At 39.5% G+C, this 18,543-nt stretch overlaps 2 protein-coding genes across 2 annotated transcripts; one reads left to right on the top strand and one right to left on the bottom strand.

Annotated features, from left to right (window-relative positions):
* Positions 1–4,311: 4,311 nt before the first annotated feature.
* Positions 4,312–7,047, top strand: LOC112199635 (L-tryptophan--pyruvate aminotransferase 1). Its single transcript, XM_024340618.2, has 5 exons — positions 4,312–4,578; positions 4,888–5,191; positions 5,806–6,107; positions 6,230–6,531; positions 6,626–7,047. Exons 1-5 carry the CDS (start codon positions 4,343–4,345, stop codon positions 6,823–6,825), a joined length of 1,344 nt encoding a protein of 447 aa, XP_024196386.1. The 5' UTR covers positions 4,312–4,342; the 3' UTR covers positions 6,826–7,047.
* A 448-nt stretch (positions 7,048–7,495) lies between these two features.
* LOC112199923 (AP-1 complex subunit mu-2) lies at positions 7,496–12,190 on the bottom strand. The gene is made up of 11 exons (XM_024340914.2): positions 11,796–12,190; positions 11,482–11,628; positions 11,308–11,370; positions 11,041–11,217; positions 10,847–10,950; positions 9,210–9,317; positions 9,000–9,096; positions 8,781–8,878; positions 8,485–8,626; positions 8,234–8,356; positions 7,496–7,866 (listed from the first exon to the last, which is right to left on the bottom strand). The coding sequence occupies exons 1-11, from the start codon at positions 11,922–11,924 to the stop codon at positions 7,768–7,770; spliced, it is 1,287 nt and encodes a 428-aa protein (XP_024196682.1). The 5' UTR covers positions 11,925–12,190; the 3' UTR covers positions 7,496–7,767.
* Positions 12,191–18,543: the final 6,353 nt, after the last annotated feature.

Consider the following 18,543-nt stretch of genomic DNA (forward strand, 5'->3'; position numbering starts at 1 on the left):
CATCTCATCTTCTAAATGATTGTCCCTTTAAGGCTCATGAAACACAATCACTTCGATTCTTAAGGTAAAAAAAAAGAAAGAGTGTGTTATCTTAATGTAATTTTTAAGGGAATATGTCTTATTATATTTAACTGAATGGGTTCAACACCAAAGAAATTTTACATTTCAACCAAAATATGAGCTCCATGACTTCAAAATACTTTTCAGAGTAACATAATAAAAGAGAAAGAACACTAATTGTGAATTCAAAGGTTAAAGGGTCAACCAATATTTCCTTTTTGTTTTTTAGGGCATGGTTGGGGTAAATTCTAGATGCTCGAATGAGTCAACCAAGGGATTGAAAGAAAACTTGAAATAGTTTAAAGAATAGTTACACTACTATGAGTCTAGTTCTTCTAACTTTCATGTTGGAGTTGATTATGTTAGAGCACCAATCCTACTTTCGGAGCATCATACAAAAGCTTGAATCATGCCAATTTCCAAACAAGGAAATTATCTAAACTTAGTACAAGAATGGACACAATTATGCTCTAATCAAACATAAGCATCGACCCTCACATTTTTTTAGGGGAACGGAATCATGTTCCATTAAATAACGATGTCACTGCATCAAGTTAGAGGGTTTCAAGAAACCACTCCTAATATAAGATCAAGCATAATACAAACTGCACAAAGCAGCCAAGAAACTCCTAACCAAAAGACTATAAACCTAAAAAAACTGCAAGAAAAGAAAACCTCCCCAATCTTATGCCATCCAAGAATGGAACACATTCGACTAGGGAACAAACTGCAAAACAAAAAAAAAAAGATCACAAACCTACACAACCCGAAACAAAGCAACTATAACGAAGCATTAAGGCCTAAAGACCCAATGGTGTACGTCTTTGCAGACATCATAGCCAAAGCTTCATCAAGGTCAGTGTAGGCTTGCAGCCCTAACCCTCTTGAGGTAGGGCATTCAGTTCTTCCAAAGCTGGCTCCCCCTCACCCCCCACTGAGGTGGGTGTAAACACAAGCTTGGGCTTGTTCCAACGACCTCGAGGTCTACCCTTCTTCTTCAAAATCTTCCCATCAGTTACTGGGTCCTCGACTAAGCTATCAAAATGCTTCAGACACTTCCCATCCTCAAGCCACTCCTCCTCATGAAGTCTTCTCACACCCAAAGCCCTCACATTAATTTTGCGCCAAATAAGTAAATATATTGAATATAAATCTCATCAAATAAACAAAACACGATCTCTATAAGATACATGATTTTCGATATTTTCAGTACATTGTTCAATGTGATTCAAAGTGCAATGGAATTAATCATGCAAATCAAAGGATTATGTATCGAACATGAATCATGCTCAATCACGTTGCAACTATGATCAGTTGGCACGTGAATCATCATTCGTGGCACATGTGAACTATATGTAATGTTGATGTAACACAATGTGTCGGAACCAATTAAACATGTTTCTTGAATCAAATTTACGTTCAAATTGATTAATTAGGAGACTTGACCTAAAAGTGTACATAATAAATTTGCTGTAAGACCAACAAAATTTGACCCAGATGAACGATTTCATATAGCCAGGTCTTACAGATCGATGTGGACTAATTTAAACATGGATGACTTGTGTCAAGAAATTAATGTAAGATCGGCCGACCAAATACTTAAGAGTCGATCATTTTATATATATTCCATGGAAGACGGAATAAGTCAACGATCCTATGTAATTGAAGAATCAAACCAGTAGATCAGAATGTTAACACAACTCCGGTTTACTTGCCAGAGTTCGGTATGAAATTTCTGACATGTGATGTAAACATGTAGACCAACATGTAGCTCGGCTGTACTCGATCGCCACCGTGTTATTATCTACAACTACTGATACTGTCATTATTAGATCTGAAGTTCGAAGTTTTCATCCCGCTCAGTATTTTTTTTTTGGGATTTTGTCCATTTACCCCATTTCTAGGGATTTTTTTCCCACTTACCCCATTAAGTTTTTTTAATTCTCTCTTACCCAATACACTCTAAGGGAGTCTTCCCTAATACCTTTTTTTTTGTTTTTAATTTTTTTTTAATACCATTTTACCCTCACCCCCTTGTTACTTAGAGAGAGAGAGAGAGAAAATAGAAGAGAGAGAAACCATGGGAGACTTCGCCGGAGCCCGTCACCGGCCGCCGGAATCCGGTCACCGGCCGCCGGAATCCGGTCACCGGCCGCCGGAATCCGGTCACCGGCCGCCGGATTCCGGTCACCGGCCGCCGGATTCCGGCCAACTTTCGCCGGAAACCGGTCACCGGTCGCCGGATTTCGGTCACCTACTGCCGCCCACCGGAATTTGCTGAAAATCTCACCGGAAAGTTTTTTTGCCCCCAATAGACATCTATTGCCCCCTAGTAGATGGGCAATAAACCTCTATTGCCCCCCAATAGACGTCTATTGCCCCCTAATAGACGTCTATTACCCTCCAATAGACGACTATCAGCCATGTATTACCCCCAATAGACGTTTATTACCCTCCAATAGACGACTATCAGCCATGTATTGCCCTCCAATAGACGACCATCAGCCATGTATTGCCCCCAATAGACGTCTATTACCCCCCAATAGGACTTTCAGTTGCTAAAATGAGAACTAATCTCCCTAAATTTAGACAAATAAAACTTTGATTACAGAAAAAAACAAGGAGATTACATAAATTCAAAACGTCTATTGCCCCCAATAGCCGTCTATTGCCCTCCAATAGATGGGTAATAGACGTCAATTAGAGAGCAATAGACATTCAAAACTTTTTTTTTCCTTTTCCCTTTTTCCTTTCCTTCTGTCCTGTTACTTAAAAAAAAAAAAAAAAAATAGAAATTGATTTGGGCACCCAGAGAAAAGCTCTGGGCACCCAATCACCTTTCTCCTCTGCCACAGCCTGGGTCGAGCACCGGCGGCGTCCAGGAGGCCATCGAAGACGTCATGTGGTCGTCGTTGTCAGCGCCGGCCGAGCTTGGGCGAGCTGCAGCAGAATCCGAGCAAAAGTCGACCAGCACCGGCGAGGCAGTTGGACGCGGTCGAGCTCCCCGGCGAGTTGCACGGAATCTGGGCGTTGCAGCAGTTGGACGCGGTCGTTGTCAGAGCTACAACGGTTGGACGCTGTTGAGCTCACCTGCGAGTTGCAGCAGAACCTGGGCGAGAGGTCGAACCTCGCCGGAGTTGGAGATCCGGGAGCGATGAGAGAGAGAGAGAGAGACGGAGAGAGAGCAGATCGGAGAGGAATGATAACAGCGAGTGTCGGAATGATAACAACAACGACGGCAAGGCTGCGGAGGCTCGGGATCGGCGAACAATCGAACGACGACGAGAACGTTCAAGTGGCTGGAGCTCCGATTGGAGCTTCTTTGTCGTCTTCAGGCTTGGACTGCATCTCCGGCGCGGCGATCGCAGAGAGAGAAATCGGAAGTGGAGATCGGAAGGGGAGAGAGAGAAAGGAGAAAGAGGGGTTTGCTGGCAGCGTGGAGAGAGAGAGAGAAGAGAAGACAGAGTGGCATAATGTAATTTTTTAATTAGGTGGAGGGCAATGTTGTCATTTCTCTTTAAATTGGGTTAGTGGGAATAAAAATCTGTTGCTGGGGTAAGTGGGATAACTTTGGTTCATTTTGGGGCTTTTGGTCAAGGACCCTTTTTTTTTCCCTCAAGGCTTAGTTGAGTATTATAATCATTAATCGGTCATGTAGCAACATTTTTCACTAAGAAAATAAGGTAGCCGACACTTTGGCGAATTATGGTACGACTTTTTCTAATTAATGTGGTGTGGTGAGACGCTCATCCGTCTTTTATCTTATCAAATTGTGACAGTGACTTATTGGATGTTTCCTAATTTTGGTTTCGATAGCTTATTTTTTCGTTTGCAGATTTGATCTCATTCTTAAGTTGTTATTTTGCTGGATTTAACCTTCTAAAAAAAAAAAAAAAAAAATTAAGTCGGTCGTATCTAGACGAACTAGCTAGGCCTGTAACCCAACAAAAACATTAATACATTTCTGCAAAATCCTCCTATAAAAAGAAACTTTATCACATTAATTATTCAGTAAATTCATGTATCAAAAAATGGGTCGTTGTTAGATTCATACCACATTAGTTATTATTAGATACTACCATAACTTCGTTGAGATTTTCTGCCATTTGTTAGGAGTATTGTTACCAGCTTCCACATATTATTATAGAATGATAAGAATACTCCTAACATATTATTTTGGTTGTTTTTCTGCCATAAAAAGGCGATCTTACCATCTTCCATATTATTATTACGGTAAGATCGCCTTTTTATGGAATAAAAGCAACCAAAATAATTGGAAATCATGCACCCTCTCAACACTGAGCTATATAAAATAGAGAAGCATGAACGAGGAGAACCAATACTGAGAGCATTGTCAATCCAAAATCAACCTATTCGTGTTCTTAGAGAAGGAGATAAAATGTGCGGCACCACTGATCAGAACCCTAACCCTGCAACCCCTAACAAAACACCGTCAGCTAATGGCAATGGCACAACAAGGTCTAGCGTTTCACCTGACACTGTCCTCAATCTGGAACAGTAAGTTCTTCGATCTTTAGCTTTCATCGTTCACCATCTTTTTCTTCCAGAAAGTTGTCATTAGGTTCAGATTCATTGGGCATTTCTAATGTAATAAATACACACCTCATCGATCTGCTGCCTTTCTGTTGTTAATAGCATAACACTCATGTTGAATGAAATGAGAGCCGATTAGCAGTCACGGAAAGAATGACTGCTACTCAATTCCAAAAGCTCAATTGGACGGTTCATTATCATTCAACATGTGCGTGGTTCGAACTGGTAGAAAAACGAGTGTAGGATGATGTTTAATGAGGATTTTGATGGCAGGGGTGACCCAACAATGTTCGAACCGTACTGGAAAAAGATGGGGGACAAGGGTACGATGGTGATCTCCGGCAGCCAGTGGATGAGCTATGTCAGCGATTTCACCAACATCTGCTTTTTTATGGAGCCAGAATTTGAGGGTGCGGTTAGAAGACTTCATCGGACGGTTGGGAATGCTGTGGTGGACGGCCGTCACATTGTGGTGGGGACAGGCTCCACGCAGCTCTACCAGGCGGCGCTGTATGCTCTCACTTCTCCTGGTGGGGCGGAGCCGATCAGTGTCGTGTCTGCCGCTCCTTACTACTCGGTAAGCCTCATTGACCCCCCTCCTTAATTAACCGTTATTATATAATTAGCTGAGTTCTTGAATTAATATCCTACATCTTTATATACAAATATACAATTACGTTTAAGTCTAATTGAAGGTCTGGGGGAACCTAGAACCCTGATATTTTTTTTATTTTTTTTGAAAAGTTTTCTAATTATGTTATATTACGAATACAATATCAATATATATCAGAATTTGTCTCTCTAAATAAATTCACCAACTAATTAAAGCTCAAAACTTTTATTGGTCTTGGATATAATCATATCGAAATTCAATCCTTGAAGGGGTGACATTACGAGAAGACTGTCCGTGGAACATGCAGATGTTTGCATGGAAGAAGGGACAAAGAGGCAAATGTGTCTTTTGGGAAACACAATCTTGCTTCGTAACATGCAATAAATTCTAACCTGTTTTTTGTGTCCTCGGCCAATTTGAAAATAAGTAACATGGGCATGTCTGGCTAGTTTGCTTAACAATTAACCAGCTCACTCAAGGTCAACGTAATTGTTTTCGATCTGTTTAATTTTCATGAATAGATTCCCTTATGTTGATTATTCAAACTAGCTTGCTGACTTTGGTTGCTTCAATTGCAGTCATATCCAGACGAGACAGACTATCTCCGTTCAGGGCTTTACAGATGGGCAGGTGATGCGTATGCCTTTGATAAGAAGGGACATGGAGATTACATAGAGGTGGTGAACACTCCAAACAACCCAGATGGTACTAATCGGAAAGCCGTGGTGAAACACAGACCAGATGATCAAGTTCAAGGGAAGCTTATTCACGACCTTGCCTACTATTGGCCTCAATACACTGCCATTACTGCTCCTCTCGATGAAGACATTATGTACTTCACATTTTCAAAAAGCACGGGACATGCTGGTTCCCGTATTGGGTAATTAAGTTTGATGTCCTTTGGTCAGCTAGATGCTAAACCGTAAAAGTACGTTGAGTGTTAACGAATGTACTAATTATGTGATTGAAAGTGACATCAACTTTGTACTTGCTTTCTTTCAGATGGGCTATCGTGAAGGACAAAGAGATTGCTAAGAAGATGGCTAAATTCGTAGAGCTGAGTACACTTGGTGTGTCCAAAGTTTCTCAGCACCGAGCTGCAAAGTTAATGGAAGTGATTTGTGACGGCTATCAAAATTGCAAGGCCAAAAACTGTGAGCTCTTCTTTGAGCACTGCCAGAACCTCATGGCCCAAAGGTGGGAGAGGCTGAGAGAAGTGGTCGAGCGCAGTGAAATTTTCAGTCTGCCCAAGTATCCCAAAGAGTACTGCCTCTTTTCTGGAGAATTCAATGAACCACATCCAGGTAAGGATGGCATATATATGACTTTGTAAGCAATCACAAATTGATCTTCAAGATTCTAATGCATCGTTTGGTTCTCTTTGATCTGTATATGCAGCATTTGCGTGGTTGAAGTGCAAGGAAGACATAGACTTGGAGAAGTTTATAAGAGGATGCATCAAAGTGCAAGGAAGAACCGGGAGGAAGTTTGGGAGTGATCAAAAGTATTTAAGGCTTAGCATGCTAAGCAAGGATGAGGTTTTCGACCAGTTCTTGGAGAGATTGTCAACTATTAAAGCCATTAGTAATGGGTATTAAACCGCAGTATTCTAGCTTCTCAGGAATAATATGAACTGTAGTTCTATTTATAGTTTTATAGTAACCCTGAGAAGGGTAAGGGTATTTTGTATGGTGATCTTGAGCAAGAATTAGGTTTTTGACCAGTTCTTCGAGAGATTATTGATCAACTGTTATAGAGCCATTAGTAATGGCCATTAATCCACAGGATTCTAGCTTTCAGGAATAATATGAAGCTAAAAAGGATGATAAAGTCATTATGTATCGTCATCTCATACAAAGGAAATAATATTTATATTGAAGGTTCCTTTATTTTATTTTATTTTTTACTTATGTTGAGCATAATTCTATCCCTACATAGGCGATTAATTTAGTTCCTGTGGTTCGTTTATAAACCCTAGAGGGTTAGAGGGTTTACGGTGTTGGTAAACTCGTTTAACAAAGTAATTCAAAACAATTATATTATAAAATATATTATGAACACCTTCATCCAAAACCAAAACACTGAATTTAGTAAAAATACTTGAACAAAGAATAATTTCGATTGATTAATATAGTCATTACAGGAGAATTTATTTGAGATAATGAATACTTTGGGAAAGAGAAAATGATGTACTATTCATGACTATCAACAAAAAAGTGGATGGAGAATTTCCAATATCTGTGGGCAGAAAAGGTAGACACGCAAGAATTTAACAAAAGGCAGACAAAATCCAAAATAACATTAGTCGGTTCTTAATTCGATACATATCTTCCGGTAACCATCAACTTACAACACTGTTGGACAAACATTTATAATGCATGGACAAAATCAAAGGTCAGGGAATCCATTTTTCTCAACATTTACTGATCCCAGGCAACTGGCTATCCAATAGGGTCTTTTAACTTATCCGGCAGTCTTTGAAACCATTCAATATCATACATGAATCCCGTTGATCAGAAAACATCAAGCGTGTGCAACTTTCATATAAGCCTTAATTCATACTCGCCTGCCATGGTTATGTATCTCACCCATGGAAGAGCTTGGTATCCACTCTTTTCAATAATCTTCAGGTAACGAACCTACAAAACCCAGCATTTACGTAAATGTAAAACTAATTTTGCTTTGATTGTTCGTATTTCAACATAATCATGAAAGAGTGTTATTAGAAGACTACTTATTTCTTATTTCTTAATAATAAACAGGCTAGCTCTCGACCATTTACTATATCAACTTGACATCCTAAATGGAACTCTCTAGTGGTTTCTGTTGCATACGAACTGCCAGTTGAGAATAATTTGAATCTAAAAAATGCTACTCAACAAGAACCGACAACGACCTTAAACCTTATCCATCTTTTCTGCCTAGGAGTCCTTAACAAAAATGATGGTCTAAGAGAGATCTAGATGTCCCGTAAGTAGCAAAGCAATCATGTCCATAAAAGAATACCTGTATTCCGGAAACAGTAAAATATGGTATCTCAAACTTCACACGTATAGGAGCTTTTCTTTCAGGAGTTGCTTCTTCAGCTGTTACACTTGGAAGGTGAAACTCTGCTCTCAACATATACTCCTATAACATTTCAATTAAAAGCAGGATTATAAGAAAGCTGAAGTGCACAGCACAAAAGACAACCTAAAAATTTATTTAGTATAGCTACAACTCCTGAAGTGTGCACAGATAAATAAATTAATCCATACCTTGCCACCAGGAAAAGATCTTATCTTCCACATTAGTGCATCATTTTCAGGTGCATATGTTGCAGATCCTAATGATGTCCGAATATTTGGGTTAGTAGCATCGGTTTGCACAGGTACCTCAATCTCAACATTTGTTGCAGTGCTGTGAAATTAAATTTTCATTAGTACTAATGGAATCTTGGACATTAGGGTTCCCATAGCACAGGGCAATTGACTCGACAAGAGGCATGATTATGCAGCAGTAACTATACCCCAGCCCCTCCCATCTCCAGAAAATGCATGAAAAAAATCAATACCTACGCTCCTTGAACTGGCTTCGAGCTTTTACCAGGATCTCGATGCGACTTTTTGAATGCCTTTCAATTTGAGCTTCAACCCAAATTAGAGGTTTGACCTGAAAGAGATACAACGAAATTCATTACAATCAATAAATCCAATAGAAAATTGACAACAAAAAAGAAAGTCCAATAAAAAAGAGAAATCAAGAAAAGTACATTAATAGAGCATGAGGTTACCTGCGTACTCAGTCTATAAGTCATGAGATCAAAAGCTCCATCAGGTGGAACGAAGGATATTGTCCGATCATTTTCAAACCGGGCCAAACGCACACACCTAAGAAAATTTTAAGATTTAGTGCGAGGTTGTAGGAATGTTGATTGGGTAACCTCTCAAACAGTAATAAGAGCAACACCGGCACTCAGATACCAAAGATTAAAGCTACATACTGATGAAATTTGATGTCTTCCAAATCAATGGCCTTTCCCTTTGTTGTTCTGCCTTGTGCCTCCAATAGCACTCTATCATTTAAGCCCAGCTTACACTCGGGCATACCACTGCAGCAGGAAATAAGTATATAGCTATCAGATGAGATGACAAGATTTACTTAAGCATGCACTTATAATTAGCAAGGTCTACAAAATTTATTATTATTATTTTAAAAGACACTGCAACAGTAAATACACCCTTATCAGATGTGAACACTAGATACTTCCTTATATTTATCAAGGTCTATAAGATTTATTAGGAAAAAAAAAAAAGGATTGGTTAGCAGAGACTATACATTCAACAAAGAAGTATTTGGCTTTTGTTCAGGACAAAAATAAACAGTACAGATATTGAATGCAAGTATGCACCTTGACACTGGAATTCAGAGAATTAGGAAAGAATAGGTGTGAATGAACAGTGTTGAACGCATCATAGTGAGTAGATGCTACATGCTAGGAAGTACCAAAATAGCAAAGGATTTCAACATTTACAAATGCAGAAAGGACACACAGATTCAACTAATTACAGCCACGCATCATATTGAGAAAATCTGCAGCTATCCAATAAAATGAAGTCCCCTAGAAGACAAGTGAGAAAGGAAGTAACTTCAATTCATGAGTTGAAAATTTTATCAATCTGCCCTGCCCATCAGTGTCAAATTTTCTAGAGATCTTCTACTTAGACGTCCACATTTGCTCTCCTGACATCCATATACACTTATTATTCTTCAAACCCTAATTTACCTCTCGCAAGAAAAACTGAAAAAAGGAAAAAGAGTCCTGCACTCCTGCCAGACATAAACCCACAGCCCTTGCATTCAACACCACGTAATGTATGAAAGGGTAACTAACTACAAATTGAGGTTGCACAGGTTTGTGTGTTTTTGATATGGTTATTGATAATTGTTTAATTATATGATATAATGACACGATGCTGGGATAACAATTCAACGAAAGTACTGGATGCGGAGGCGTGAGGTCTGCAACTCAAGTACCCACTCCTATTTTATTGTTGCAGTTGTCGATTACTCGATTTGGAGGTGTTGAGGTCAGTCGCCGAAGAAAAGTTTCATGAAGGTGATGAAACGAAGACCTCCCCCAGTAAAATTTCTTTTCCTTTTGATTTGTCATGATTATTTAATTTTATTTGAGCGTGATAAGGGAATTTAAGGGGTATGAAAATTAAGAGGGAGGTTCCAAGAGAATTTTATTTTTTTATTTTTTTATTTTTATGATGAACCAAGGGTTTAGTTAGTGGTTTTCACAGCAACAATTATTGAATATTTCTAAGAGCAATATTTATTAGGATTTAGGATTAAACACTGTCCTCTAAACATGAGTTCCACCCTAGAAATGGATTTGCACACTAGCATACAGCAAACAAACTAGAAATTCTTGAATTAAAATCTCAATCTAAATATTTATGCTTACTAGGCATTCGGTAAGAGCATAAATCTACCAATATGTTCAGCTACAGAAACACAAAATAGACTACTAAATACACAGATTAAAGAAACTAAATAAAATAGATATCTTTTTTTGAATAAGGAAATAAAATAGATATCTTTGCTAGAGGAAACATAACAGTGAAAACACACCTCAAATAAGTTCTCATCTTCAAAGCACCAACAACATCAGACCTAATGATTTGACCATTGCTGTTGACGAGTATATTAACGCTCTCCACTACATCAAGGAAAACCTGCAAGAATCAAGAAAAAGAAAAAAGGAAAGTCATCCACTGTCTGTTGCTTCAAAGAAGGATAATTTGTTCTTTTCCCTGTGTAAGTACCTCATTCTTCTTGTAACGTATCCCTTCACTGCGCCAAGACACTGCATTTGTTACGGCCATTGGGGGCCTCTGGTTAACTTCCATCCTGTAAGCATCAGTCTTGATAAACTCGCTTAAAATCTTCGCTTCAGTAAACTGAGGGTAACCGAAGTCCATCATTTCATCCAGCAACTCATACTACAACAAACGACACGCAGAAACACATCAAACCACAAAACACCAAGATCGAAACCAACCAAAACGAAACGGCACAAAAAATCTCCTTACCACAACCACAAAGTTATCCCTAAGCGACTCCTCTTCTAACTCTTCAAAATAATGCTTGAACACCTGCCAGTCACAAAATCCACAACAACCAATCACCAATTCCGCAAATTCAAACCGAAACCAAACCACGAATCGACGCAGGCACGAAGCTCATAAATTACCAATAGATCTTACATCAACAATGCGGTGCAGAAAGAAGAGAATGCTGGCAGCATTGCAGTTCTGCCTAGACGCCGCCATCAGGTACACATTGTTATGCTGTAGAAACATGTAGCTTACGCCATTATCGTGCACAACCGGATCGTGTGACTCTGCATCAACCTGAACCACATAACAATGCCGCCATCAGATTCGAATCCACTAATTCCACAGCTAATAGCAAACAGAACGAACTCAAAACCGAAATTCAATCCACAGGATCAAACTACCACGAAAACTAAAAGAAGCGAAATTTGGAGAATTGGGAAAGTGAAAAAAGCGAGGGGGACCTCTTTCTCGATGAGCTTGGTGAAGAAGCGCTCGGCCTGGACGGCGGAGACGTCGCCACGATAGTCGCGCCAGATGAGAACGCGGCCTTTGATGTCTAGGAGGAACAGCCCCGAGACTGCCCCTGCCATTAGGGTTTCTGGGGGAGGCTCAGATCGGAAACCACCGGATGCGATCTGTGATTCTGGATTGGTGGGGAAGTCAAATGAGAGCTCAGGTAGATCTAAAGGCTGGAGCTTTAGGGCCTCACGACGACGTCGTTTCTGGCATCAAAAGGTTTAATCTTTTCAACATGGAACCGGAGACTCTATCTGCCTCAATCTATCTATCTCAGTCTGAGTTTTTGGGAATGGAGGTGAATATTTGCTTCTTTCAGACGTTAGAGGCCAGCGACTCAGCTGCTACGACGTCGTTTTGCGTTGCTTAATGGGAAAAAGAGTTGGCTGTGAATCCCCAATAATTACCACGCAAGATTTCTATTTGTGATATTGATTGGAAAATGGACAGGCTTATTGAGAATCCCTTCAATGGATTATTGAGAATCCCTTCAATAATTACTCCTGTTCAATTTTCAATTCGATCTCATGGTTTACGACACAAAGAATAGTATTTACAATAGACTATAAATGGATGGTTAGATTATATTAAATACACTCTTAGGTTATTAATAAAAATATTTATTATAAATATCAAGGGTTGAGATCATCTTATAAGTGTTGAGTTATTTGCACCGTCGGTGCATAGAATAATTTTCATAGACTAATCAAAGTTAATACTTAACTAATTTTAAAGTAACTGTTGAGAATTAATCGTTTAAAGAGTATTAAGAATGTGTAGTACATTACTCTATTAAAACGTTCAATTTTCAATTCGATCTCATGGTTCACGACACAAGGAGTATCTACAATAGACTAATCAAAGTTAATATTTAACTAATTTTAAAGTAACTGTAGATAATTAATTGTTTAAATTCCTTTTTTTTTTTAAAGGAAAAAAAAAGTTTTGACAATATTAAACGTAAAAATAGTTAGTGTTGCAGGTGCACAGGTCTCAGTGGTCTCACAATAGTTGTACCATATTTTACATTTTGTCGATTTATATAGTAGAAAAGATAATCATTGTTGAAAATACTCTAAAAGTATTAGTGCGTTTCTAATTATATAATCACAAATTTTGATAATAAATAAAGAAAAAAGATAGTCCTAGTTAAAGCGTAAGCACTCGATAAGCTCTTATTCTTATAATTCAATATTAAATTGTGTGTCTGGCCCAAACTCTAGTTGTTTGTCTGAGTTATAATAGGGTTAGTCTTACAGATATTTTCGAAGATATCTAAATCATTGTACGATTATGTTTCTTTATAAGACTCTGATTCTATGTTAGTAATCATCTATATAAAGAGGCCCCTATTATCAATGAAAGCACAACTCATTCTCTCAATTCTCTCTGCTGTTCTCTGCATCCTTTTTTCCTGAAACACATTATCAACACGAAGCCCTAAATCTGAAACAAATACCCAAAACCTAAATTCGAATACAAAACCTTGAAGCTTTTTTTGCCTCCGCCTCACACCTTAAAGAACTTGATCCCAGGAGTCTAGAACCGGCGACAGAATCCCAAGAACCTGCTGGAAAAGTACCGAACCGGCCACCGAAAGTAGAATTAGAGAATCCACCAGTTCACCGCCTTCCGGACCTCCAATTGCCACCAAATTTTGTCAACAGCAATGCCTTGATCCCAAAATTTAGGAACCGGAAGCAAATCGCCAAGAACTAGTCTAAAAGTCACCAAACCGTCCGCCTAAGTGACTGAACCACAAGCAGAAAACTAGACAGATGCCTTTTTAGGGCAATTCCGGCCAACCACTGGCCAGAAGCACCTTTTTCCTGCCAACTCCCAGCTAAAAGTTCCGGCAACCCCCATTTGTCCTTTTCAAGGTAATTTTTCATTAAAGTTCCCGCTTTTGTGTACTTTCCTTTAAGATTTAAATTCTTTTCTTTTCTTCGGGGGATTGCAATCTCCCTTCTTTTACCCCCCCTTTCTTTTCTATAGGGGAGACCTAAGCCGAACTGTGGGGGTTGGTGCTATCTCCAAGCTTGGAACTTGTTGAGACCTCCAAACTTAGAGTTTGTTGAGAAGATACGATCGACCACAAACACATCATTGTTTCGATCTAATCCAATACCTCTTGGAATCAAATTTCTTAGGAGCCATCACGCTCAGAAATTCTTAATTTCTTGGGAGCGACTACGCTCAGAAATTTCTTTTGTTTTCGTAGTAGACTTTTTGCTCCGAAACTAACCATTTTTCTTGTTCTCTTTCAGGATGAGTAACCTGAACAAACTGGACTTTGCTCCATTGGGAACAATTGGCTCTGAATATCACAAGTGGGTTCGTGATGTCCACCAACATCTCGAGGCCCAAGGAATCCTGGATACGATTCTTGAACCTAGTCAGGACGTGCTAACTATTGAGCAAGCTCAAGCTTTGGTAGCAAATAGAGCAGCCTTGGAGGAAAATAAGGCAAAAGCCATCATCCTAATGACTTATCATATGGATGATTCGCTCCAATACGAGTATATGAATGAAGAAGACCCCAGAAGGCTGTGGGTCTCACTCGAAGAATTCTTTGGCAATGCCCGTGACTCCCTGCTTCCTGATCTAGAAGTGAGATGACATAATCTCCGCTTCTGTGATTTCAAGACAGTCCTTGATTACAGCTTGGAATCATTTCACATTAAATCCTTGATTGAATTGTGGAATTATGTGGTAAAGAGATCACAGATGTGATGTTGATTTAGAGGACTCTCTCTACCTTCCCCGTCTCTACTTTGATGGTTACTAAAAACTATCAAATCGATGTTACTGCAGGACGGATCACAAGGTTTCATGAGCTCATTAGAGCCATAAATATCGCTGAAAAGCATGGCAACATCCTTGTGAAGAACTATAATTTGAGACCAGTGGGAACAAAGTCTATTCCAGAGTTCAATTATAGTTGCACCCTTAAGAGACGGCGCTAAGAGCGAAACCCTAAATCTAGGAAAAATTCTGGACGTTCTGGTCCATATTCTTGCTCTATTGAGGAAGGTAACAGCCAAAATAGGTGGACACGGAACCGAAGAGGTCAATGTGGAAAGAGAGAGGAAGGTAACGCCTCTGGCCATGTTGATGGCGCCACCAGTACTAAGAGTCATCATAATGACGCTTTCAAAATGCCTCAATTATAAGAGTCTAAGCAAAGAAATGTATGTTCTCTATGTGAATCATCCAGTCATTGGGCACACATTTGTAGAGCACGTGAGGATATTGTCACCTCCTACAAAGCATATTGTGAAGCAAGAGAAGCTCACTATGTGGAACAAGAATATCAAGAAGGTGATCTCGAACTAAGGGTTGAAGACTTTAAATCTGGTTGGGATCAATAGATCGCCGATTTTGAATTAGTCTTTATTTTTCAACAGATGTAATGGTCAATTTCCATATATTTCATAGTAAATGCCATTGGCTTAGTTTCTCTTCAAGCAGGTTCATCCAAAATGAGTATGATGTCTAGGAACGTTTTGAGATAAGTGGCACTTAAGAGAGCTTTGCTCCACTGATATCTCTCTACTCACTCTGTCATATTTATTTTAGAGTTATCAAAGGAAGTCAAACGACTACCATTGTTTTGCATTAGCTAGTATTTGGATTAGATTATCTTAATGATTAAGAAACAATGATGTACTCCGTTGGCTTATGAATAAAATTTCTAGTTCTTTTCGTTATGACTCCATTTTAATTCTGAGCATATTCCTATGTGACTACGATGGTTGGGCCATCAAGATTAGTTCAAGGACATGGAATAGCCCAAATTCCCTTGCCAAATGGCACCTTGATCACAGAAACTCTCTATGCTCCTAGGGCAAATCGAACCCTATTGAGCCATTCAAGCTAACGGATTCCATGAGAAAACGCATGTAGAGAACGGAAATGAGTTCCTTTGCAATACCTCTAATGATTGCGAATAAAGGCGCATCTTAGAGAAACTTATGTGTCTCTCTAGTGAACTTTACGTCACCACTATTCGAGCTATTAAATCCAAAAAAATTATGAGAGAAGATCTCTTAGATCTAGACACATATTGGCTTTGTCACGAAAAGTCATCCTAGTCATGATATGATGATCCGTCTACTAAAGACTTCACAGAGACATCCATTTTTTTTAGCGAAACGAAGCACGAATTAAAGGTTGATTCTTGGACTAAGTATGACCGCCGCTGCTACCTATGGCGCCGCCACCATCCATCGCCATCTTAGGGCTGGCACAGTCCATATCCAGGACACCATGGATGATGTCCATCATGGTGATGGCGCTCCAGATGATGCTACAATCACCAAACTTTGCTTCTAATAACGTTACAGACGCTCATGCCCATCCAAAATCCTCATTGGTTACTTCTAAAGCCCCTCGCTCATTCTACAAAGTCTGTTCCTTATGGAAATTAGGATCGTGACCGTCTTATGCAAATAATTCGAAAATACTCATTCTGTTCTTACATAGAATCATCCAAGGGGATTCTATGGACCTATTCAACCAACTTGCGGATGTTAAAATATTTCATGATGTTAGTTGACAGGCAAACATGCTGGTCACGTGTTGTGTCATTGTCCACTTGTTATGCTGCTCATACTACAGTCCTAGCACATATCATATGATGACGGATTCACTCCCCAGATCATCTCACTTAGTCAATTAGACTTGACAATGCTAGAGAGTTTACATCGAAGACTTTCGATGATCATTGCATATCACTAGGACTGATGTTGGACATAATATTCCCATGTACCCTATATCCGCTTGGGGTTATGTAATATCGCATGCAGTTATGCTAATTCGTCTACGACCCACCACTACTCAATCTATCTTTGCATTACAGATAGTGATTGGGTACATGTATCTCGTACTTACGCATATTTGAGTGTGCTATTTATGTGCCTATTGCGTCGCCGCCGCGCACTACGATGGGTCCTCACCGATGAATGGTAAATACGTTGGATGTGAGACTCCAACAATCATTCGCCACTTAATACCCTTGGTAGACGATCTCTTTACCGCTAGATTTGTGGATTGTCACTTTGATGAGACAGTCCTCCCGTCATTAGCCAGAGATAAGAACACAGATGTTCAATATGAACGACAGAAATTGTCGTGGCCTGTCCCAACTATGTCTCAACTCGATCCCCGTTAAAAGGACGAGATCAAACATATATGCTGTAAATATGCCTGTAAGGATGGACATCTCCACGAGAGGACGTAATGCCACCCTACACGGAGGTAGGCATGACACCAACGCCATAGAGAGTGGCACTCTGGCATTACAGGTCATGGCCCCAGCTAGGATGCGTGGGAGGCCCATGGGTTCGAAAGATGCTTTGGCACAACTCAATCATTTGATCATCGACACTCAAAATCCATCTCATGAAAATGTTTCGGATTATGGTTATCATTGGGGGACGCCTCAACGTCAAAACTTATTCATAAGAATATAGAGCTTTCTGAAAATTACACTAGTGTACATGAGATGTGGGTAAAAAGTCCATCATGATTGATGATGTATTCATGCATTTCATTGCTCATGAGTTTATTATGTCCGATAATATCAAACTACACTCCGTTGATGAATGAATGTCAAATTAGAGAAAATTGACCTAAATGGAAAGATGTGATCTAGGTTAAGTTGGATTCTCTAACGAAGATGAAGCTTTTTCGAGCCAGTGATGCCGACACCTCTTAACATAAAACCTATTAACTAATGGGTCTTCGTTAGAAAGCGTGACGAGAAAAAAATATGGTAATCTCGCCTTATGGCGCAAGGCTTCTCACAAAACGCCCTGGAATCGACTACGATGAGACATATTCTCTCTCGTAATGGATGTCATTACACTCCACTACCTTGTCAGTTTGGTAATTTCCAAATAACTGAACATGCAGCTTAGGAATGTGGTCACTACGTATCTCTATGGGGATCTAGATACGGAATATACATGAAGGTTCCTAGTGAACTTAATTTACCCAAGTCAAGTGGTTCTAGACCAAAGAGCGCGTTTGCAATGAGGTTGAAATGCTCACTAAGTGACTACTTGATTGGGAAGGGATATGTAAATGCCCGCGCATTTTCATAACAATTTCAGGATTCTATCGCAGTTCATGTAGGTTAAATGATCTTAATTTGAAGCCCTTAGAGAGTTAAGGGAAACCGCTGAACACTTGAAATCTGAGTTTGAGATGAAGGATCTTGGAAGAACATGATTTTATCTCAGTTTGGAACTTGAGCACCGTGTTTATGGATACTTAGGCCTTTTGACAAGGTCAAGCCTTCAAGCACGCCTATGATTGTCCGTAGTCTTGATCCTAAAAAGGATCATCTTCGTCTGAAGGATGATGACGAAGATGTGTTAGAGGCAGAAGTGCCCTACATAAGTACAATATGCGCATTATAGTACTTAGCTCAATGCACAAGACCGGACATCTCATTTACAGTGAACTTGTTAGCTAGGTATAGCTCCGTGCCAATGCGACACCATTGGATTGGTATAAAAAATATCTTTCGATACTTGAGATGTACGATTAATATGAGCTTATTCTATCCCTACAGAGAGATTATGGATTCAGACCCATCATACACCAGGAACGCAGCCAACACTGGCTAGCGTCCTTTATCCCCATCCCAAAACAACATTGGTGTTTTTGAAGGTTTTGTTGATGCTG

This window comes from Rosa chinensis, chromosome 4, assembly GCF_002994745.2.
Source record: "Rosa chinensis cultivar Old Blush chromosome 4, RchiOBHm-V2, whole genome shotgun sequence".
Classification (NCBI taxonomy): domain Eukaryota; kingdom Viridiplantae; phylum Streptophyta; class Magnoliopsida; order Rosales; family Rosaceae; genus Rosa; species Rosa chinensis.

Excerpts from the sequence above, each read along its gene's own strand:
- LOC112199923 (XM_024340914.2), bottom strand. The coding sequence starts at position 11,924 with ATGGCAGGGGCAGTCTCGGGGCTGTTCCTCCTAGACATCAAAGGCCGC. Across the intron at positions 8,879-8,999 it reads CTTATAGACTGAGTACGCAG|GTCAAACCTCTAATTTGGGT; the intron begins GTAACCTCATGC and ends TATCTCTTTCAG. Across the intron at positions 7,867-8,233 it reads TTACTGTTTCCGGAATACAG|GTTCGTTACCTGAAGATTAT; the intron begins GTATTCTTTTAT and ends TGGGTTTTGTAG.
- LOC112199635 (XM_024340618.2), top strand. The coding sequence starts at position 4,343 with ATGCACCCTCTCAACACTGAGCTATATAAAATAGAGAAGCATGAACGA. Across the intron at positions 4,579-4,887 it reads ACTGTCCTCAATCTGGAACA|GGGTGACCCAACAATGTTCG; the intron begins GTAAGTTCTTCG and ends TTTTGATGGCAG. Across the intron at positions 5,192-5,805 it reads CTGCCGCTCCTTACTACTCG|TCATATCCAGACGAGACAGA; the intron begins GTAAGCCTCATT and ends CTTCAATTGCAG.